This window comes from Thalassophryne amazonica, chromosome 9, assembly GCF_902500255.1.
Source record: "Thalassophryne amazonica chromosome 9, fThaAma1.1, whole genome shotgun sequence".
NCBI lineage: Eukaryota > Metazoa > Chordata > Actinopteri > Batrachoidiformes > Batrachoididae > Thalassophryne > Thalassophryne amazonica.
This window is the reverse complement of record NC_047111.1, coordinates 10,435,043-10,459,824: the sequence shown is the minus strand read 5'-3', so window position 1 is coordinate 10,459,824 and position 24,782 is coordinate 10,435,043. Positions and strand designations below refer to the sequence as shown.

The following is a 24,782-nucleotide window of genomic DNA, read 5'->3' as shown; positions in this document are numbered from 1 at the left end:
TGTGTATGTGTGTCTCAGTGTCTGTGTGTGTGTGTGTCTGTGTGTCTGTGTTTGTGTGTGTGTCTCAGTATCTGTGTCTCAGTGTCTGCGTCTCAGTATCTGTGTCTGTCTGTGTGTGTGTGTCTGTGTGTCTCTGTCTGTGTGTGTGTGTGCGTCTGTGTATGTGTGTCTGTCTCTGTCTGTGTATGTCTCAGTGTCTGTGTATGTGTCTCAGTGTCTGTGTGTGTCTGTGTCTCTCTGTGTGTCTGTGTCTCAGTGTCTGTCTCTGTCTGTGTGTGCGTTTGTGTATGTGTGTGTGTGTGTCTCTGTCTGTGTGTGTGTGTGCGTCTGTGTATGTGTGTCTCTGTCTGTGTGTGTGTGTGTGTGTGTGCGTCTGTGTCTCTGTGTGTGTGTGTACGTATGTCTCTGTTTGTGTCTCAGTGTCTGTGTGTGTGTGTGTGTGTGCGTCTGTGTCTCTGTGTGTGTGTGTACGTATGTCTCTGTTTGTGTCTCAGTGTCTGTGTCTCAGTGTGTGTGTGTGTCTGTCTCTGTGTATGTGTGTCTGTGTTTGTGTCTTTGTGTATGTGTGTCTCAGTGTCTGTGTGTGTGTGTGTCTCAGTGTCTGTGTGTCTGTGTTTGTGTGTGTGTCTCTGTGTCTGTGTCTCAGTGTCTGTGTGTGTCTTGTTCTTCGACTGACTTCCTGATGAACTTTACCGTGCTGACTCAGCATTTCTGCCTCCATCCTTATGGTTTCCTCTGTGTGTCTGTGGGCGGGGTGAATGCTGACTCCGCCTTCCCAAAGCAGCAACCATGCTTCAGAGTGCTTTGGGGCTCCTCCTACTTTGACGGCGCACACTTTGCTGACCGCCAAGGCCCTGCCCACCTCTGCTTCAGACACGCCCCCTGGCAAAATCACCTGAAATTATGTCACGAGACGTGAATGATTAGCGCGTTCGACGCCTAGGCGGCGCTCGGCCGGCACGCTGCTTTACCTTCAGGATGTGCACCAGGTGACTCAGCAGCGCCTCCTTGCTGTCAGCGTCACAGATCATCTTGTCGTTCAGGGTCACGACCTCAAACTTCTGCCTGCCTCCAGAAACATGCAGCTGTAATAATAATACTGGAGTATGTGGTCGTACATGCAGCAGTACTGCAATACATACAGGAATACTGTAGTACATGTAGTAGTACTACAATACATATAATAATACTATTGTATGTGGTAGTGCTGCTGTTGTGTGTGTCGTAGTAGTGGTGTGGTACACGTAGTAGTACTGTAGTACATGTAGTTGTCATAGCACTGTAACACTGCAGTATTGTAGCATATGTAGTAGTTGTACTGTAGTATATGTAGTAGTCATAGTACTGTTGTAGATGCAGTACTACATCTACAACAGTACTATTACTACTACTTAGTAGTAATAGTACTGTAGTAGATGTAGTAACAGTAGTAGTACTGTAGTAGTCATAGTACTGTAGTATTGTAGTACATATAGCAGTAGTAGTATTGTAGTAGATGTCGAAGTATCAGTGTAGTACATGTAGTAGTTGTACTATAGTATATGTAGTAGCAGTACTGTAGTGCATGTAGCAGCCACAGTAGTCATAGTACTGTAGTGCATGTAATATTGTAGTACATGTTGTTGTAGTACTGTAATATATGCTGTACTCGTAGATGTACTGGTAGTATTGTAGTACACATAGTCATAGTACTGTAGTAGTCATATTACTGGTAATATTGTAGTACAAGTAGTAGTATTGTAGTAGTCATAGTACTGTTGTGCATGTAATACTGTCGTATGTGTAGCAGTAGTGTAGTATATGTAGTAGTAGTGTTTGTATGTGTGGTTGGGAAAATGGTTGAGTAGTATTGTGTGGTTGAAGTACGGTGGCCTGGAGGTGCAAACCATTACAAATTCTGAAACACTTTTACAAAGCTTGAGACAAATTTACATAAAAAAAAAACAATTTTACATATCATAATACAAAATGACATTACCATAACACATTTACAAGTTCCAAAACAAATTTACATTTTAGAAAACAAATGAACAAGTTCCAAAACAAAATTACATTTTAGAAAACAAATTAACAAGATGTGAAACACTTTTACAAACGCCAAAACAAATTTACAATCTATATCAACCGGAAAGGGAATGTCCCATCTCTGGGATTGACCCGGAAGTGAAGCAAGAGTGGAAGTTTATTTTAGTTGGAAAGCGATGGAGTTATGTTTTGCCCATTTTGTGGAAGACACATGAGCCGTGTAATGCGGTTTTGCTTTTCGTGCGGTCGGTCTTTAGAGTTTTTAGATGGCGCAGACAAAATGGAAGGACCAAACACGCAGGAAACAAAGTGCAGCATAACGCATGCTATCTGAATGGAAGGTTTGCTTATTTCAGCAGAAAAACCTTGCCCGTCATATAAACAGTTCCTGGAGTACAGAAGCTCCAAGTCAAAAGAGCGTCAAGAGCCAGACATCGGGCTAAAGACCGAAAACACGTCCAGGTAAGTTGTCCTGTACTAACTGTCCGGTAACCGGACGATTCATAGACACGGACCATTCATAGACACGAAGTGCAAAGTTCACAGACAAAAAAAGACCATTCATAGATGGATTTATTTATTTATAGCCTAAATCGTATATTGTCTCTTCAGATTACTTAAATAGACTTTACTGTTACTGTGTGTACATATGTACGAGGTCTATCAGAAAAGTATCCTACCTTTTTATTTTTTAAAAAAACTATATGGATTTGAATGACGTGCGATTACACCAATCATGCTTGAACCCTCGTGCGCATGCGTGAGTTTTTTCACGCGTCGGTGACGTCATTTCCCTGTGGGCAGGCCTTGAGTGAGATGTGGTCCCGCCCTCTCGGCTGAATTCCTTTGTTTCACACGCTGCTTGAGACGGCGCGCGTTGCTTTATCAAAATGTTTTCTGGACCTGTGAGGAATATCCGAGTGGACACTATTCGACAAATTAAGCTGGTTTTCGGTGAAAAGTTTAACGGCTGATTAGAGATTATGGGGTGTTTCTGTCGCTGTAAGGACTTCCCATGGAGCAGGATGTCATGCAGCGCTTCCAGGCGCCGTCGTCGGCCTGTTTCGACCTGAAAACATCCTAATTTAAGGCTTAATTCACCCAGAACGTCGTGAGAGAACAGAGAAGATTCAGAAGAGGCCGGCATGAGGACTTTATGCAGACATTCCACTGTTTAAGGACATTTTGTAATGAAAGACGTGTGCGCAAATTCACCGAGTCGTTTCTGTGACGACTCGGCGAATCTGTGTGCGCAGCGACAGGAAAAACATCTCCGTGTTGAAAACCATTTGTAAAATTCAGGCGGCTTTTGATGGCTTTCAACAAGTGAGTACCTGAGAAATTGTTTAACAGCTGGGCATGTTCCAACTTGCCCATTAAGGTTTCCAACGGAAGTGTTTTTCCTGTTGCGACCCCCCGCGGTCGGGTGCGGCCCGACATGCGACTCTGCCCGCACGTTCTTTCATTACAAAATGACCGTTAACAATGGAATGTTCGAATAAACTCCTCATGACTTCTTCTGAAAGTTCTCTGACGACTTACTGGGTGAACAGAGCCTGAAATGTGGAAGTTTTCAACTTGAAACGGCGAGATGCTGCCGCCTCGAAGCGCAGATCGCCGTCAGGCACCGTGGGCCGTCCTTACGGCGACACTACCAGACCAAAATCTCTCATCAGCCGTTAAAATTTTTACCGAAAACCAGCTGAATTTATCGAATGGTGTCCACTCAGTTGTGCCTTACAGTTTTGAAAAAATTTTGATCAAACAAAGCAGCAGTCTCTGAGCCATTCCCAAAACAGTCAGACGACGTCCCGGATCAACACAGCATTCAGTTTGGAAATGATCTGGTCGTTTCAGCCTGTCAATCGCCGCTCGGAGCGCGGCGCGCCCTCCGCCATTGTGTGCCATCTTTAAACCGGCTGTACCACTCCTTAATCTGTGTGATGCCCATAAAATCGTCCCTGAAAGCCATCTGAATTTTCCGAATGGTGTCCACCTGGCTTTCTCTCACAGTTTCCGGAAAAATTTGATGCAGCGCTGCTCCAGCCGTTCAGACATTTTCCTCACAATGAAAATCCGACGAGGGGGGAGGACGAGTGCTCACTCAAAGCCTGCTCACAGGCGAATGACGCAACCAACAGGCGTGAAAAAACTCACGCATGCGCACGAAGGTTCAAGCTTGGCTGATGCAATCACACGTGATTCAAATCCATAAGGTTATTGCAAAAAATAAAAAGGTCCGATACTTTTCTAACAGACCTAGTATATACAATTTTTTATTGTGTTTTAGAAATGCACCAGGACATTCAGCAGTGACAGCCTGATGTTTCTTAGGGCTCCTTCACACATATTGCGATGTTTGGACGAATATAGTGAAACAGAGCAAAACAGTTCGAATTTGCGCACCACGAAACATTGCGCCGATGGGCAGGTGTGCACGATCCCGGTGCGAGAGGTCATGCATGCAACGGTGTCTTTCAAGCAGGAACAGTGCGAGGTGCACCACATCACGCCGCTTATGTTGAATAATAATAATAAAAAAACAAACAGCAAACAAACAAACCTGTGGGACCACATCACCATCACGCCGGTTATGTGGAATAAATAAACAACAGCAGAAAAACAACAAAACAAAAACAGCCGGTACCTGTGGGACTACATCGTGCTGCTTCTGTGGAATAAATAAACAACACCAAAAAAACAAACAAACACAAAAAAAAACAAAAAAACAGACAGTACCTGTGGGACCACATCACCATCACGTCAGTTATGTGGAATAAATAAACAACAGCAAAAAAACAACAAAAACAGCCAGTACTTGTGGGACCACATCACCATCTCGCCGCTTATGTGGAATAAATAAACAACAACAACAAAAACAGCCAGTACTTGTGGGACCACATCACCATCACGCCGGTTATGTGGAATAAATAAACAACAGCAGAAAAACAACAAAACAAAAACAGCCGGTACCTGTGGGACTACATCGTGCTGCTTCTGTGGAATAAATAAACAACACCAAAAAAACAAACAAACACAAAAAAAAACAAAAAAACAGACAGTACCTGTGGGACCACATCACCATCACGTCAGTTATGTGGAATAAATAAACAACAGCAAAAAAACAACAAAAACAGCCAGTACTTGTGGGACCACATCACCATCTCGCCGCTTATGTGGAATAAATAAACAACAACAACAAAAACAGCCAGTACTTGTGGGACCACATCACCATCACGCCGGTTATGTGGAATAAATAAACAACAGCAGAAAAACAACAAAACAAAAACAGCCGGTACCTGTGGGACTACATCGTGCTGCTTCTGTGGAATAAATAAACAACACCAAAAAAACAAACAAACACAAAAAAAAACAAAAAAACAGACAGTACCTGTGGGACCACATCACCATCTCGTCGGTTATGTGGAATAAATAAACAACAGCAAAAAAACAACAAAAACAGCCAGTACTTGTGGGACCACATCACCATCTCGCCGCTTATGTGGAATAAATAAACAACAACAACAAAAACAGCCAGTACTTGTGGGACCACATCACCATCACGCTGCTGATGTGGAATAAATAAACAACAGCAAAACAACAACAACAACAACAACAAAACAGCCAGTACTTGTGGGACCACATCACCATCACGCCGCTTATGTGGAATAAATAAACAACAGCAAAACAACAACAACAAAACAGCCGGTACCTGTGGGACCACATCACCATCACGCCGCTTATGTGGAATAAATAAACAACAGCAAAACAACAACAACAACAACAAAACAGCCGGTACCTGTGGGACCACATCACCATCACGCTGCTTATGTGGAATAAATAAACAACAGAAAAAAAACAACAACAATAACAAAAAAACAGCTGGTACCTGTGGGACCACATCGTGCTGCTTATGTGGAATAAATTAACACCGCCAAAAAAAAAACAAACAAACCAAAAAATAAATAGAAAAACAGCCGGTACCTGTGGGACCACATCACCATCACGCCAGTTATGTGGAATAAATAAACAACAGCAAAAAAACAACAACAACAACAACAAAAACAGCCAGTACTTGTGGGACCACATCACCATCACGCTGCTTATGTGGAATAAATAAACAACAGCAAAACAACAACAACAACAACAACAAAAAACAGCCGGTACCTGTGGGACCACATCGTGCTGCTTATGTGGAATAAATAAACACCAAAAAACAAACAAACAAACAAACCCCCCCCCCAAAAAGCAGCCGGTACCTGTGGGACCACATCACCATCACGCCGGTTATGTGGAATAAATAAACAGCAGCAAAAAACAACAACAACAACAACAAAAAACAGCCGGTACCTGTGGGACCACATCACCATCATGCTGCTTATGTGGAATAAATAAACAACAGCAAACAACAACAAAAAACAGCCGGTACCTGTGGGACCACATCACCATCACGCCGGTTATGTGGAATAAATAAACAGCAGCAAAAAACAACAACAACAACAACAACAAAAACAGCCGGTACTTGTGGGACCACATCACCATCATGCAGCTTATGTGGACTAAATAAACAACAGCAAACAACAACAAAAAACAGCCGGTACCTGTGGGACCCCATCACCATCACGCCGCTTATGTGGAATAAATAAACAACAGCAAAAAAACAACAACAATAACAACAACAACAAAAAAAAACAGCAGGTACTTGTGGGACCACATCACCATCATGCAGCTTATGTAGAATAAATAAACAACAGCAAAACAACAACAACAACAACAAAACAGCTGGTACCTGTGGGACCATATCACGCTGCTTATGTGGAATAAACAGTGGTGGGCACAGATAACCAAAAAATTAACTTCAATAACAGATAATCAGATAACTGAAAAGTTATCTTTGATAAAGATAAACTGATAAACCACCCAAAAATGTATCGGAAGTTACAGATAATCAATAACCGATTAATTCCAGTATTGGATCTGGTACATTTGCAATTACAAAGAAGCTGAAATTGACTTTTAACACGATCACTTTTGAAAGCATCAAAGCGACAAAAGACCCAAAGAATGAGCCAGTATTTCCATGTTTGACCATGCTGTCCCCTGTAGGAAGCTGCATAGAAGAATCCTGAGAGCACCCACAAAATCAGCTCTCTACTAATCACAATGCTCCGGTCAGGGGGAGGTCTTGAAAAATAATGTCATACTAACTTATGGTTTTGTGAAAATACTGATAGAATAACTCCATTAATGTCAATTCTGTCATTTGTACAAAGTTAAAATATAACATATATCCTTTAATGTTGAATAATGCACTAATTCTGAGGTTTTGTAACAAACACAGACTGCAAAGCATTCTGGGTAAAAGTGCCTTTGCTAAACACTGATTGGTTCAGTCATTCATTATGTAAACCAACTCGTTAATGTGACGTGTGTCGTGTGTTGGTTTGAAGATAAATGTGCTTTTGTAAAATATTCCATTTTTATTTGTAAAAACAGGCATTTTTATGGAGCCCTGGAAGTGTCATCGCAAAATGTTTTGCATGTGGAGAGAATGTGCGCATGTTTTATTAGTGCCATGCGCACGTTTGATGATGTGCGCACATTTTATGATGTTGTAAAATGTGCACTCAATATTAGTAAGTAAGTAAGAAAATTTATTTATATAGTGCCTTTCACAGACATAAGTCACAAAGCACTTCACAGGTTAAAATGCAATAATAAATAATAAAAACATAGATAAAACCAGTTCTTCTTTACCTACAGAGGATAGAGTAGTTTCTTCTGAAAACAGCTCTTTTCTGTTTGCAGAGAGTAGAACAATATACCTATTAGGAAACTTTTAACAGGTAGGTCTCTACTGCTTTTAAGTTTTAAAAATGTTTTTCACTGTTCAGCTGGGTTTACTACATTATCGGTCTAAAAGTTATCGGACTGCAATTCATCGGAAGATAATTAGTCCGATGATGGTTTTTAAAGTTATCTAAAAAGATAATCCGATAATGAAAACATTATCTTCAATAATTATCTGTTATCGGATTATCGGAAGTGTGCCCACCAGTGGGAATAAATAAACAACAGCAAAACAACAACAAAAACAGACGGTATCTGTGGGACCACATCACGCCGCTTATGTGGAATAAATAAACAGCAGCCAATCAAACAAACAAAAAAAAAAAACAGCCGGTACCTGTGGGACCACATCACGCCGCTTATGTGGAATAAATAAACAGCAGCCAATCAAACAAACAAAAAAAAAACAGCCGGTACCTGTGGGACCACATCACGCCGCTTATGTGGAATAAATAAACAGCAGCCAATCAAACAAACAAAAAAAAAACAGCCGGTACCTGTGGGACCACATCACGCTGCTTATGTGGAATAAATAAACAGCAGCCAATCAAACAAACAAAAAAAAAAACAGCCGGTACCTGTGGGACCACATCGTGCTGCTTATGTGGAATAAATAAAAAAGCAAAAAAGAAAAAACATATCACCCACGAGACTCAAACCCGCGCCTTCCAAAAGCTCTGAATGCCAGTCTGAGACTTTACCACTGAGCTACAGAGCTGTCCTTTGAAAGTTGGGGGAATCTGCCTCATATCAAGAAGGACATGGAAGTATTACCAAAAAAAAAAAAAAATTAAATTAAACTCACATACTCTATAAAAATACAGCATTTATCAAGCAAGCAATACAAATATGATCCGTCTGTTCCTCTGGTGATGACCCATGGTCACTGACATACAGTCATGAAATGATATGAATGTGAAGCAGTGTACTCTGATCATATCCACATGTATTGGTCCAGTGCGTCCAGTTGCCGCACACATGTTCTGCCCGACACACGTGTCTTGTGGACGGCTTGCCGCAGCACAGGCACCACGTCATGTGGAACAGAGCTCATGTGGGTGACGTGACTGTCAGATTGCCCGCTGCATGTTCTGATCTGACAGTCCGTTTCAACCTGGCAGGCTGTCATTGTCCGCTCCGTGCGTGTGCTCGCTTGCTGCAGCTTGTCGCCACGGCGATATACGTTTTTATTTATGTCCATAGTGGACAGTTGTTACACTGTAAAAATTTTGACCAAATTGTGGCAACAAAGTGACACATAATATAATTGAATAGATTAACTAAACCTAACCAAAAAGTTAAGTACATGTTAATCAAAGAAACAGTTGAAATGTTTTGGATTTAGTAATAGCATGCCAAATGATGAGTTATATTGCCAAAACATATTTAGTAAATCCTAGTCAATTTCACAAGGAAAGCTGATTCATATTTATCTCAGCAAAAATAATTTAGAATTACTGATTTACTAAATATCTGGGGGAAACCGATTCATATTTACTGATCATCTAGGTGAAATGGACTTATATTTATTAAATATATGGGTAAAATTGATTTACATTTACTACATATCTGCATAAAAATGATTTGGATTAAGTAAATAAAATAAATTATATGAACTCATGTTCCAGCACAAAAGTAAGTCCCTTCGGGTGCTCACTTGTTTGCACTTGGGTTCGCCACAGCAGATCCAAGGTGGACCTGCATGTTGATTATGGCAAAACTTTTTTATGTCGGATGTCCTCCCTGATGCAACTCCACATTCCATTGAGAAATGTGGCAGGGGTGGGATTTGAACCAGGAACTTCCGCACTGAAACGAAGCGCTCTAACCACTAACCAAGTAAGTAAACTGCAGTTCACTTACTACAACAGTGTGAATGTGTTGAATTAAGCAACAATGTGCTAGAACATAAGTTGGGCAGGGGTGGTGGCCACGTGGTTAGTGCACTTGGTTTCAGTGTGGAAGGTTCCCTGTTCAAACCCCACCCCTCCTACATTTATCCACAGATAAATTTTGCAGATTTCGCATTCCGGCATCCGTATCCCCGGAGGCAGTGACCGAAGGGAGAGCACGCGCATTGTGTTCTGCTTGCATTTATCATTTATAGGTATATGATAAAATCGTTATCAAGTTGTTTTACCAATAAATATGGCTTTATACACCCTTCAGAAAACCATACACCCTGAGGCCAAAGTGTCATGATGATGTGTCATGATGATGACGCTGGTGTTTTTGAGGAGGGAATTGACACAGGTGGTCCAAGACGGGAATTCGTAACTCTGCTAATGAAACACCTGAAAGATCGGCCCATTTTTGATGGACCAGAAGGACGGCGGTTCTTGGTTTACAATGCACATGGTATGCATAGGGTTAGATGTGTATTATACTATAGTTGGTTAATGATCATTAATCATATATATCACCTAAGATGTACTTTTTTCCTCTATCGTAAAGTATATAATGTATATTTTCATTTTGCAATATGAATTCATTCACAGCTGTTAGGGAGGATGAATACTTCCTGGCAGGAAAGATGATTGCAGTGTCAATTGTACATGGAGGTCCAGGACCCCATTTCCTGTCTGAAGACCTTGTACATTATTGTGCTGGCCAGCCCTCATTCAAATCAACAGTTAATTTGATAACTGATGAAGAAATAGGGAAAGCTCTGCAAGAGGTGAGAATAGCAAAAAGCTACAGTGTGGTAAGACTGAGTTTTACATAGTTCCTGCAGCGTTTTAAGACAATGTCTATTTCCTATATTGCATACACAGAATTAGCACAATATATGAGGTTTTGATAGGGGAGGGTTATAGCATGCCATATATGGCATATGGCTTGCCTCTACTGGTGGTTGGCTCTCACTGCGGTATTGTATCACTTCCTGTTCCGGAGCACAGCTGTGTTTTTCTGTATCTGTTAGCTGTTTAATCTGCGCAGTTAGATTGATCTAGTTATCTAGATTACGATTTGTTTCCCAGTGTAATCTTTACGTGCCTTAACTAAAGCACTCCTTCTGCTGAATCACCTCTAAATTATTTACACATTATTCACTTTGCATGTTTTTAGGAATCCGCTAGCTTAGCGTAGCTACTAGCTCTTAGCCAATTTAGCATGGCGGCTTCTCCTGTCTCTCCCGCACTTTTCTGCTCTGGGTGTGAAATGTTTAGTTATTCCTCGGCCTCCTTTAGCAGTAACGGTACTTGTAATAAGTGTAGCTTATTCGTAGCTTTGGAGGCCAGGCTGGGCGAATTGGAGACTCGGCTCCGCACCGTGGAAAATTCTACAGCTAGCCAGGCCCCTGTAGTCGGTGCGGACCAAGGTAGCTTAGCCGCCGTTAGTTACCCCATGGCAGATCCCGAGCAGCCGGGAAAGCAGGCCGACTGGGTGACTGTGAGGAGGAAGCGTAGCCCTAAACAGAAGCCCCGTGTACACCGCCAACCCATTCACATCTCTAACCGTTTTTCCCCACTCGACGACACACCCGCCGAGGATCAAACTCTGGTTATTGGCGACTCTGTTTTGCGAAATGTGAAGTTAGCGACACGAGCAACCATAGTCAATTGTCTTCCGGGGGCCAGAGCAGGCGACATTGAAGGAAATTTGAAACTGCTGGCTAAGGCTAAGCGTAAATTTGGTAAGATTGTAATTCACGTCGGCAGTAATGACACCCGGTTACGCCAATCGGAGGTCACTAAAATTAACATTAAATCGGTGTGTAACTTTGCAAAAACAATGTCGGACTCTGTAGTTTTCTCTGGGCCCCTCCCCAATCGGACCGGGAGTGACATGTTTAGCCGCATGTTCTCCTTGAATTGCTGGCTGTCTGAGTGGTGTCCAAAAAATGAGGTGGGCTTCATAGATAATTGGCAAAGCTTCTGGGGAAAACCTGGTCTTCTAAGGAGAGACGGCATCCATCCCACTTTGGATGGAGCAGCTCTCATTTCTAGAAATCTGGCCAATTTTCTTAAATCCTCCAAACCGTGACTATCCAGGGTTGGGACCAGGAAGCAGAGTTGTAGTCTTACACACCTCTCTGCAGCTTCTCTCCCCCTGCCATCCCCTCATTACCCCATCCCCGTAGAGACGGTGCCTGCTCCCAGACTACCAATAACCAGCAAAAATCTATTTAAGCATAAAAATTCAAAAAGAAAAAACAATATAGCACCTTCAACTGCACCACAGACTAAAACAGTTAAATGTGGTCTATTAAACATTAGGTCTCTCTCTTCTAAGTCCCTGTTGGTAAATGATATAATAATTGATCAACATATTGATTTATTCTGCCTTACAGAAACCTGGTTACAGCAGGATGAATATGTTAGTTTAAATGAGTCAACACCCCCGAGTCACACTAACTGTCAGAATGCTCGTAGCACGGGCCGGGGCGGAGGATTAGCAGCAATCTTCCATTCCAGCTTATTAATTAATCAAAAACCCAGACAGAGCTTTAATTCATTTGAAAGCTTGACTCTTAGTCTTGTCCATCCAAATTGGGAGTCCCAAAAACCAGTTTTATTTGTTATTATCTATCGTCCACCTGGTCGTTACTGTGAGTTTCTCTGTGAATTTTCAGACCTTTTGTCTGACTTAGTGCTTAGCTCAGATAAGATAATTATAGTGGGCAATTTTAACATCCACACAGATGCTGAGAATGACAGCCTCAACACTGCATTTAATCTATTATTAGACTCTATTGGCTTTGCTCGAAAAGTAAATGGGTCCACCCACCACTTTAATCATATCTTAGATCTTGTTCTGACTTATGGTATGGAAATAGAAGACTTAACAGTATTCCCTGAAAACTCCCTTCTGTCTGATCATTTCTTAATAACATTTACATTTACTCTGATGGACTACCCAGCAGTGGGGAATAAGTTTCATTACACTAGAAGTCTTTCAGAAAGCGCTGTAACTAGGTTTAAGGATATGATTCCTTCTTTATGTTCTCTAATGCCATATACCAACACAGTGCAGAGTAGCTACCTAAACTCTGTAAGTGAGATAGAGTATCTCGTCAATAGTTTTACATCCTCATTGAAGACAACTTTGGATGCTGTAGCTCCTCTAAAAAAGAGAGCTTTAAATCAGAAGTGCCTGACTCCGTGGTATAACTCACAAACTCGTAGCTTAAAGCAGATAACCCGTAAGTTGGAGAGGAAATGGCGTCTCACTAATTTAGAAGATCTTCACTTAGCCTGGAAAAAGAGTCTGTTGCTCTATAAAAAAGCCCTCCGTAAAGCTAGGACATCTTTCTACTCATCACTAATTGAAGAAAATAAGAACAACCCCAGGTTTCTTTTCAGCACTGTAGCCAGGCTGACAAAGAGTCAGGGCTCTATTGAGCTGAGTATTCCATTAACTTTAACTAGTAATGACTTCATGACTTTCTTTGCTAACAAAAGTTTAACTATTAGAGAAAAAATTAGTCATAACCATCCCAAAGACGTATCGTTATCTTTGGCTGCTTTCAGTGATGCCGGTATTTGGTTAGACTCTTTCTCTCCGATTGTTCTGTCTGAGTTATTTTCATTAGTTACTTCATCCAAACCACCAACATGTTTATTAGACCCCATTCCTACCAGGCTGCTCAAGGAAGCCCTACCATTATTTAATGCTTCGATCTTAAATATGATCAATCTATCTTTGTTAGTTGGCTATGTACCACAGGCTTTTAAGGTGGCAGTAATTAAACCATTACTTAAAAAGCCATCACTTGACCCAGCTATCTTAGCTAATTATAGGCCAATCTCCAACCTTCCTTTTCTCTCAAAAATTCTTGAAAGGGTAGTTGTAAAACAGCTAACTGATCATCTGCAGAGGAATGGTCTATTTGAAGAGTTTCAGTCAGGTTTTAGAATTCATCATAGTACAGAAACAGCATTAGTGAAGGTTACAAATGATCTTCTTATGGCCTCGGACAGTGGACTCATCTCTGTGCTTGTTCTGTTAGACCTCAGTGCTGCTTTTGATACTGTTGACCATAAAATTTTATTACAGAGATTAGAGCATGCCATAGGTATTAAAGGCACTGCGCTGCGGTGGTTTGAATCATATTTGTCTAATAGATTACAATTTGTTCATGTAAATGGGGAATCTTCTTCACAGACTAAAGTTAATTATGGAGTTCCACAAGGTTCTGTGCTAGGACCAATTTTATTCACTTTATACATGCTTCCCTTAGGCAGTATTATTAGACGGTATTGCTTAAATTTTCATTGTTACGCAGATGATACCCAGCTTTATCTATCCATGAAGCCAGAGGACACACACCAATTAGCTAAACTGCAGGATTGTCTTACAGACATAAAGACATGGATTACCTCTAATTTCCTGCTTTTAAACTCAGATAAAACTGAAGTTATTGTACTTGGCCCCACAAATCTTAGAAACATGGTGTCTAACCAGATCCTTACTCTGGATGGCATTACCCTGACCTCTAGTAATACTGTGAGAAATCTTGGAGTCATTTTTGATCAGGATATGTCATTCAATGCGTATATTAAACAAATATGTAGGACTGCTTTTTTGCATTTGCGCAATATCTCTAAAATTAGAAAGGTCTTGTCTCAGAGTGATGCTGAAAAACTAATTCATGCATTTATTTCCTCTAGGCTGGACTATTGTAATTCATTATTATCAGGTTGTCCTAAAAATTCCCTGAAAAGCCTTCAGTTAATTCAAAATGCTGCAGCTAGAGTACTGATAGGGACTAGAAGGAGAGCGTATCTCATCCATATTGGCCTCTCTTCATTGGCTTCCTGTTAATTCTAGAGTAGAATTTAAAATTCTTCTTCTTACTTATAGGGTTTTGAATAATCAGGTCCCATCTTATCTTAGGGACCTCATAGTACCATATCACTCCAATAGAGCGCTTCGCTCTGACTGCAGGCTTACTTGTAGTTCCTAGGGTTTGTAAGAGTAGAATGGGAGGCAGAGCCTTCAGCTTTCAGGCTCCTCTCCTGTGGAACCAGCTCCCAATTCGGATCAGGGAGACAGACACCCTCTCTACTTTTAAGATTAGGCTTAAAACTTTCCTTTTTGCTAAAGCTTATAGTTAGGGCTGGATCAGGTGACCCTGAACCATCCCTTAGTTATGCTGCTATAGACTTAGACTGCTGGGGGGTTCCCATGATGCACTGAGTGTTTCTTTCTCTTTTTGCTCTGTATGCACCACTCTGCATTTAATCATTAGTGATTGATCTCTGCTCCCCTCCACAGCATGTCTTTTTCCTGGTTCTCTCCCTCAGCCCCAACCAGTCCCAGCAGAAGACTGCCCCTCCCTGAGCCTGGTTCTGCTGGAGGTTTCTTCCTGTTAAAAGGGAGTTTTTCCTTCCCACTGTCGCCAAGTGCTTGCTCACATGGGGTCGTTTTGACAGTTGGGGTTTTTCTGTAATTATTGTATGGCTTTGCCTTGCAATATGATGCGCCTTGGGGCAACTGTTTGTTGTGATTTGGTGCTATATAAATGAAATTGAATTGAATTGAATTAAGTAACACACAACCATTTTCATGGGTGCAAGCAACTGAAAATTTTTTGACTGAACATTTTCCGTGAATGGACAGCTGAGCGCTGAAGGTGCGAGGTCCCCTTGGGGAGTCGGAGGCATGCCCCCCTGGAAATCTAGAAAAAATTGTACAATTTGGTGCATTCTGAGAGCACTTTGGTCAGTTTTTGTTGGTTTAAAACACAGTGGTATTTGACTCTTATACTGGAAGAACAAAAATATGTCTCAAGTCTTAATTTTATTAAAATTTATTTTCTATCTTGTATGTATTGTCTGTAATAAGTTTCCACAAATGGACTGACTGTATTAACTGACTTTAATTCTGCTTTCATTGTCTTCATTCTACATTTATCAAATTCTGTCTTATAAAACAAATTAATAATTGCAGCCTTTATGCTTTTAGAAAATAATACACTTAAAGACATGATAAAGATTGCCAATGAAAAGTCTTTTGCCACTTGTAAGTCATTTAAAGCTGATGCAATAGTTAAAAAATTAAATAAAAAAGACCATCAACAGATCAATACCGCATATTAATGCTGAATACGACCACCAGACCAATTTAATTTTAAATAGTGTTGTGAAATACTAACACCAGAATGCAGTGCTTTCAAATGCCACCAGTTTTAATATTAATAATAAAAATCATATCCAGTATCAGGCACGGCGGGTGCCAGGCACCTGAAGTGATTGGACCCAAAATGCAAACTCCCGGACTAGGCTTGGATGTAGAAGAAGTCATGGTCTTTAATTCAGGCTCTGGTTTGGTACACAGGTGATCGGTCGGCGAGACAGAAGCACAAACAGGGTCAAGCAAAAACGCAGTCATGGGCAAGCAGCGTTCAAAGGCACGAGCAGACACAGACATCATGGGCGAGGCAAAAGGCAAAGTCAAAAATACAAAGAAGGATCTGGATACACGGCAAATCAAAACAGGACAAGATACAGAGCTGGTAAGCATGCAAAGACAACAAACGAGCAAGGGTGTGGTGGCTGGGTGGAGATTAAATAAGACAGGAGTTAACAAGGTGCACCTGAGGAACAATCAAGAAAGGGGCGTGGCGAGTGAACGAAGATACTACATTGTGCAAGACAGTGAGGGAGGACAACACAAGGTGGAGTGAAGAAAAGACAAAGATTTGTGAACAGGTGTCAAGAGTGTGACTAAATGAAAACACAAAGCAGACAGAGTTAAAGTGAGAGACAGGGACACATGGCAGGTGCAGAGAGAACATAATCAACTGGCTGTGAGAGATGAAGACTGGAATGCAGGTGCAGCATGTGGAGTGGGAACAAGAGGCAAAAACAAAACTGAGCTACAACTGAATAATATTACCGGGAACAAGAATCAGACATGAACATGAGAACTAGACTAAACATGAACTGGCGAGACGGACTATAACAGGACAGGAAAGCAAACCAGAGATAAACTGGAAAAAACTGCTCAGAGAATAATAAGAAATTTAACACAATGACAAAACTAAACTGGAACAGGCAGACATAAACTAAGTAGAAAAGAAACAAAACCTGACAAGGTGCAAACAGAAAAGAGAACAGCAAAAATAGGCAAACGATAACTAAATGATCAACCATGAAAACACAGATTAATAGAATGGAACTGAGACATGGTCAGAATATAAAAATAACAAGGAAAGAAAGTGACAAAGCAAAATTAGAACGTAGAATAAGCACATGATGACAGTAACAAAAGAAAACAAAGTGACAAATCAAAACAGAACTGAGAATAACCATATGATGAAAATAATATAACTAGTGAATCATAACAAATCAAATCAATTTTATTTATATAGCGCCAAATCACAACAAACAGTTGCCCCAAGGCGCTTTATATTGTAAGGCAAGGCCATACAATAATTACGGAAAAACCCCAACGGTCAAAACGACCCCCTGTGAGCAAGCACTTGGCGACAGTGGGAAGGAAAAACTCCCTTTTAACAGGAAGAAACCTCCAGCAGAACCAGGCTCAGGGAGGGGCAGTCTTCTGCTGGGACTGGTTGGGGCTGAGGGAGAGAACCAGGAAAAAGACATGCTGTGGAGGGGAGCAGAGATCAATCACTAATGATTAAATGAAGAGTGGTGCATACAGAGCAAAAAGAGAAAGAAACTATCAGTGCATCATGGGAACCCCCCAGCAGTCTAAGTCTATAGCAGCATAACTAAGGGATGGTTCAGGGTCACCTGATCCAGCCCTAACTATAAGCTTTTTCAAAAAAGGAAAGTTTTAAGCTTAATCTTAAAATTAGAGAGGGTGTCTGTCTCCCTAATCCGAATTGGGAGCTGGTTCCACAGCAGAGGAGCCTGAAAGCTGAAGGCTCTGCCTCCCATTCTACTCTTACAAACCCTAGGAACTACAAGTAAACCTGCAGTCTGAGAGCGAAGCGCTCTATTGGGGTGATATGGTACCAAGAGGTCCCTAAGATAAGATGGGACCTGATTATTCAAAACCTTATAAGTAAGAAGAAGAATTTTAAATTCTATTCTGGAATTAACTGGGAGCCAATGAAGAGAGGCCAATATGGGTGAGATATGCTCTCTCCTTCTAGTCCCTGTCAGTACTCTAGCTGCAGCATTTTGAATTAACCAAAGGCTTTTCAGGGAACTTTTAGGACAACCTGATAATAATGAATTACAATAGTCCAGCCTAGAAGAAATAAATGCATGAATTAGCTTTTCAGCATCACTCTGAGACAAGACCTTTCTAATTTTAGAGATATTGTGCAAATGCAAAAAAGCAGTCCTACATATTTGCTTAATATGCGCATTGAAGGACATATCCAGATCAAAAATGACTCCAAGATTTCTCACAGTATTACTGGAGGTCAGGGTAATGCCATCCAGAGTAAGGATCTGGTTAGACGCACCTTCACTAATGCTGTTTCTGTACTATGATGAATTCTGAAACCTGACTGAAACTCTTCAAATAGACCATTCCTCTGCAGATGATCAGTTAGCTGTTTTACAACTACCCTTTCAAGAATTTTTGAGAGAAAAGGAAGGTTGGAGATTGGCCTATAATTAGCTAAGATAGCTGGGTCAAGTGATGGCTTTTTAAGTAATGGTTTAATTACTGCCACCTTAAAAGCCTGTGGTACATAGCCAACTAATAAAGATAGATTGATCATATTTAAGATCGAAGCATTAACTAATGGTAGGGCTTCCTTGAGCAGCCTGGTGGGAATGGGGTCTAATAGACATGTTGATGGTTTGGAGGAAGTAACTAATGAAAATAACTCAGACAGAACAATCGGAGAGAAAGAGTCTAGCCAAATACCAGCATTACTGAAGGCAGCCGAACATAAAGATATGTCTTTGGGATGGTTATGAATAATTTTTTTCTCTAATAGTTAAAATTTTATTTGCAAAGAAAGTCATGAAGTCATTACTAGTTAAAGTTAAAGGAATACTTGGCTCAATAGAGCTCTGACTCTTTGTCAGCCTGGCTACAGTGCTAAAAAGAAACCTGGGGTTGTTCTTATTTTCTTCAGTTAGTGATGAATAGTAAGATGTCCTAGCTTTACGAAGGGCTTTTTTTTATAGAGCAACAGACTCTTTTTCCAGGCTAAATGAAGATCTTCTAAATTAGTGAGACGCCATTTCCTCTCCAGCTTACGTGTTATCTGCTTTAAGCTGCGAGTTTGTGGGCTATACCACGGAGTCAAGCATTTCTGATTTAAGGCTCTCTTTTTCAGAGGAGCTACAGCATCCAAAGTTGTGCTCAATGAGGATGTAAAGCTATTGACGAGATAATCTATCTCACTCACAGAGTTTAGGTAGCTACTCTGCACTGTGTTGGTATATGGCATTGAAGAACATAACAAAGAAGGAATCATATCCTTAAACCTAGCTACAGCACTTTCAGAAAGACTTCTACTGTAATGAAACTTATTCCCCACTGCTGGGTAGTCCATTAAAGTAAATGTAAATGTTATTAAGAAATGATCAGACAACAGGGGGTTTTCAGGGAATACTGTTAAGTCTTCAATTTCTATGCCATATGTCAGAACAAGATCTAAAGTGTGGTTAAAATGGTGGGTGGGCTCATTTACATTTTGAGCGAAGCCAACTGAATCTAATAATAGATTGAATGCAAATCAAATCAAATCAATTTTATTTATATAGCGCCAAATCACAACAAACAGTTGCCCCAAGGCACTTTATATTGTAAGGCAAGGCCACACAATAATTACGGAAAAACTCCAACGGTCAAAACGACCCCCTGTGAGCAAGCACTTGGTGACCAGAGGAGCTACAGCATCCAAAGTTGTCTTCAATGAGGATGTAAAACTATTGACGAGATACTCTATCTCACTCACAGAGTTTAGGTAGCTACTCTGCACTGTGTTGGTATATGGCATTAGAGAACATAAAGAAGGAATCATATCCTTAAACCTAGTTACAGCACTTTCTGAAAGACTTCTAGTGTAATGAAACTTATTCCCCACTGCTGGGTAGTCCATCAGAGTAAATGTAAATGTTATTAAGAAATGATCAGACAGATGAGGGGATGGCAGGGGGAGAGAAGCTGAAGAGAGGTGTGTAAGACTACAACTCTGCTTCCTAGTCCCAACCCTGGATAGTCACGATTTGGAGGGTTTAATAAAATTGGCCAGATTTCTAGAAATGAGAGCTGCTCCATCCAAAGTGGGATGGATGCCGTCTCTCCTAACAAGACCAGGTTTTCCCCAGAAGCTTTGCCAATTATCTATGAAGCCCACCTCATTTTTTGGACACGACTCAGACAGCCAGCAATTCAAGGAGAACATGCGGCTAAACATGTCACTCCCGGTCCGATTGGGGAGGGGCCCAGAGAAAACTACAGAGTCCGACATTGTTTTTGCAAAGTTACACACCGATTCAATATTAATTTTAGTGACCTCCGATTGGCGTAACCGGGTGTCATTACTGCCGACGTGAATTACATTCTTACCAAATTTACGCTTAGCCTTAGCCAGCAGTTTCAAATTTCCTTCAATGTCACCTTCTCTGGCCCCCGGAAGACATTTGACTATGGTTGCTGGTGTCGCTAACTTCACATTTCTCAAAACAGAGTCGCCAATAACCAGAGTTTGATCCGAGGCCGAGGAATAACTAAACATTTCACACCCAGCGCAGAAAAGTGCGGGAGAGACAGGAGAAGCTGCCATGCTAAACCGGCTAAGAGCTAGTAGCTGCGCTAAGCTAGCAGATTCCTAAAAATACACAAAGTGAATAATGTGTGAATAATTTAGAGGTGATTCAGCAGAGAGAGTGCTTTAATTAAGGCATGTGAAGATTACACTGTGAAATAAATCTTTATCTAGTTAACTAGTTCAATCTAACTACGCAGATTAAACAGCTAACAGATACAGAAAAACACCGCTGTGCTCCGGAACAGGAAGTGATACAATACCGCAGTGAGAGCCAACCACCAGTAGAGGTGCAGTGAGAGCCCGCCAAGAACACAAAGTGACAAGAAAAACATGGCAGAATAAAACATGATGAAAATAATTACTAATAAATCAAGGCCGCAGCAGACGGGAGACCATGAAAAGGGGAAAAACAAGTCCTCAGCGCCCTGACATGGCCCAGAGTCCCTGACAACCAATAATATATAACAGTATTTTGCAGTGTTTAATTTTACCTCAAAATATATCTAGTCATTTATGAGTCTATTAAAGTGTAAAAACTGAAAGAAATCAATTGTAAGGTCTGAAAGAAGTTTCTGTAGGAGGTATTTTAGCCATAAGTTCAAGTGAGAGGGGGAAAGTGTTGGCTTTGACTCAACGAGAGGATTTAGTACTGTTATAACAGACTGATGCAGCATTGCAACAGTAAGGATGCCGGCTGCCGTATAAGCAACAAAAGAAGGGTTTGTTTTATTGCACAGGGACACACATTTTGTGTTTCGTGTCAAAATAAAGCCATAAAGTGTAAAAACTGAAGGAAATCAATTATAAGGCCTGAAAGAAGTTTCTGTAGGAAGTATTTTAGCAATAAGATCAAGTGAGGGGGGACGTGTTGGCTTTTAAAGTACTTGAAAGACACCGGACTGATTAAACAATAAGGATGCCGGATGTCATTATAAGGCACAAAAGAAGGGTTCGTTTGTTTTATTGCACAGGGACACACTTTTTGAGAGGAGCGCATTTCATATCAAAGCCATAAAATACTTTTTTTTTTTAGTTAGTGGTTTTATATGACATAAGTGGAACATGGAAACAAATTTTGACGGAAATCCGTATAGCTACAAATGGAGGTTTTGCACACATGCCATTTTCCCCAAAGGTACATTTGTTTAGGTGAATTGTAATTGTTGGTAAGATAAATGCAGTTGGAACACAGCAGTGAAAGTGTTTGTGTTCACTTTGCAGATTCAAAGATGGTCTTTCAGCTCTTCAGTTTCTGAGTGCACTACAGCAACACCCTACTTTGCTGACCCCGGTCCTGTGCCACGCTGAAAAGCGACTCACTGCCTTTGAACTTGAAAGAATCTTCAAACCTGACCTCAGCCCTTCAGGAAGTACCAGGAGACTAAAAGAAAGTCAAACGTTGGCCTACTGGGTCGACCTTCTCCTTCATTGTGAAGGTAAGGTTTTTTGTAAGTGCTTGAAAAATCCTATTCCCATGGTATATATTAGTGTTTCTCAACTGGGAGTTGTTTGTGGTGTAATTGTGAAAAAAAAACTTAAAATATCTTTTAAAAAAAGATCCTATTTTGTTCTGGAAGTTACAACTGAATTTAAAATGCATTATATATGTTCATGTCTTTCTTTGCAGAAGGTGAGGCTGCTGTGTCTGTGGAGGATATTTTGATGTTTGCAACTGGGCTGACATCACTTCCCCCATCTGGCTTGGATCCATTGCCACAAATAGAGTTCCTGGATGATTCACCATTCCCAATGGCAAATACATGTTCAAAAGTTTTGAAATGACCACTCCTGGGTTCACACAGTGTGTTTAAATCACAAATGGAATTCGGAATTCAAAATAGTCAAGGATTTGGCTGTTTATAAGCCATATGACTGGATTCCCCTAGAGCTTGGACTCTAAAAATGTTATTTGTTCTTTGGTGCAGTTCTAGATGCACATTGCTTTTGTTAAATAAGTTTTTATAATGTAAGGGTATGAGAGCAGTTAGCATTTTAACAACTGTTTTCAATCAATGATTCTCATAGTGTTGTGTATTTATGAATCACTGTTTTGGATTTAGACTGAAAAAAGTATTTAAAGAGATATTGTTTTCTATAACATAAAATGTAATAAATTCAAATTTATTTGCTTCATTTTTATTCATTATTTCCCAACTTTGAGGTACTGAAGTTGTGTGTGACTAATTCAGACACTTTGTGTACATGTTCCATCATTACAATAAACCTCCCTTCAATTCACAGCTGAGCAGTTTCTTTTAGCTTCAGATAGAGTTCAGTTGAAGACTGGCTTCTGTAAATGAGTGTGCTCCATGGCAAAGTGCATGTTTGCATCCCTGCATGGAGCTCTTGTTGGATGGGCCTCAGGAAAGCCATCAAGTTCAACCTGTTCAACTTTAAATCCAGTCTCTGGAACAAAACCTATGTTAAACAGAAGACATAATTAGATTTATTTAAATTTAAGATAAAAGGAAAACAAACACAAGCATCATCTATCACCAAAGTATTACCTGTGTGGCAAGTAGTAGAGTTCATTGGGCACTCCTCCTGGACATGATGCTGTTCTAGAGGGGTGAATCCTGTGGCTGTTCCACAGTCTCACACACTTATCCAAGTCCTTCTGAATAACACTTCCAAAGCAGTATCTCAGTAAACACTGATGCTCGTGGCTCCTGTTGAAGTATCTGGCATCTCTTATGTCTGCAAATAGCTCCATCTACAACTGACCCCTATAAGAAAATGATAAAATAACACTATCATTTTAAGCATATATGTTTGAATTAATAAATGAAGGTTACACATAATTGAATTACTTTATTAAGGTCACTCACCTTCCCTTTCTGAATATGGACCACCAAGACTCAATCCTCTGGTTGTTTGTGGATGAGCTATACATGTGGCTGGACGCTCCAGAGTAGTAGTCACTGTGGTTGTGACGTAGGCTGCACTGAATTGCGGCCATGGTCTTGTTTTCCGTGCCGCAGTCAGTCCTCAGTCTCATGCGAATGACGCCCAGTTTTCGCACACATGACAGGAAATAGTGAGCGATCACAGCTGTGTTATTATTTGTTGGTCCACATTCAAGCCATAGTACTTTACGTGAAAACCCATCGATACAGCCTGAAAGAGCCAAACCGAATGGCTTGAGTTTAACCATCTGCGTGCCACATATAGTTCAGTCCCATGGAGTGGTAGGTTCTCCTTATGAACCTTCTACGTGCTCTCCTCTCGCACCCCCGTGGATTGAGCTCCCGGAGCAAATTCATTACATGGTCCCTCTTCACTCGCAGATGGTACTTCTGTTTGAGTACTTGCCACATCATGCGGTAGCCAAACAGCTGTCCGGGTCCACGAAGTTCCAGTCATATGGCCCTTGTTATTGCATCTGTAGCGGATAAATCCTTTCTGCGATAAAACCCGGCTTCATTCACTTTGCTTTTCAAAGACCGCAAGCTGATGTGTACATCATGTAAACATGACATCATGTCCACAATTACAGCATACGAATGTCCCTCATTAAAATACCGTATGCACTGCTGCAGCATATCTGGTCTGAGTCCATTCGAATTAAAAACACGAAAAGCAAAACTGCGTTAAGCGGCTCATGTGTTTTCCACAAAATGGGCAAAACATAACTCCATCGCTATCCAACTAAAATAAACTTCAACTTGCTGCTCCTGCTTTCACTTCTGGGTCAACCCCAGAGTTGGGACATTCCCTTTCCAGTTGATACAGAGTGTAAATTTGTTTCGGGACTTGTTAATTTGTTTCAGCATTTGTAAATGTGTTTCATGTCTTGTTAATTTGTTTTCTAAAATGTAAATTTGCTTTGGAACTTGTAAATGTGTTATGGTAATGTAATTTTGTATTATGATATGTAAAATTGTTTTTTTTAAATGTGAATTTGTCTCAAGCTTAGTAAAAGTGTTTCAGAATTTGTAATGTTGGTTTGCACCTCCTGGCCACCGTATTGAAGTCATGTGTGTAGAAATACTTGTGTTTATCAGTCGTGTTACTGCAGTAGTAGTTTGTCTGCAGCATGTAATAGTTCTGGTACCGACCCGTCTTTCATGAAGACCGACAGAACTTCTCTGAGGTCCAGAACGTCGCACGCCGCCGAATCGTTTTCTGACGAGAAGAGGAAACGATCTTCCTCCAGTTTCCCGTGAAGCTCCTCCTTTTCCTCTGGTGGGAACACATCTGGCTCAGTGGCACCTCGGCACCCTCAAACACCACTCATTCTCAAAAGTTC

At 40.9% G+C, this 24,782-nt stretch overlaps 1 protein-coding gene and 2 long non-coding RNA genes across 3 annotated transcripts in view; 2 read left to right on the top strand and 1 right to left on the bottom strand.

Annotated features, from left to right (window-relative positions):
• The window catches only part of LOC117516723 (arf-GAP with Rho-GAP domain, ANK repeat and PH domain-containing protein 1), a 153,319-nt gene that overhangs the window by 43,708 nt on the left and 84,829 nt on the right, over positions 1-24,782 (bottom strand). The window contains exons 17-19 of the mRNA XM_034177556.1: positions 24,592-24,715; positions 972-1,065; positions 694-895 (exon numbers count right to left, since the gene is read on the bottom strand). Of these exons, the coding sequence (XP_034033447.1) occupies positions 694-895; positions 972-1,065; positions 24,592-24,715 (420 nt within the window). The remainder of the gene's footprint in view (positions 1-693; positions 896-971; positions 1,066-24,591; positions 24,716-24,782) is intronic.
• Positions 2,039-9,207, top strand: LOC117516726. The gene is made up of 3 exons (XR_004562535.1): positions 2,039-2,174; positions 4,167-4,168; positions 9,195-9,207. It is a non-coding gene; the product is annotated as an uncharacterized LOC117516726 (long non-coding RNA).
• On the top strand, positions 21,712-22,319 carry LOC117516725. The gene is made up of 2 exons (XR_004562534.1): positions 21,712-21,969; positions 22,161-22,319. It is a non-coding gene; the product is annotated as an uncharacterized LOC117516725 (long non-coding RNA).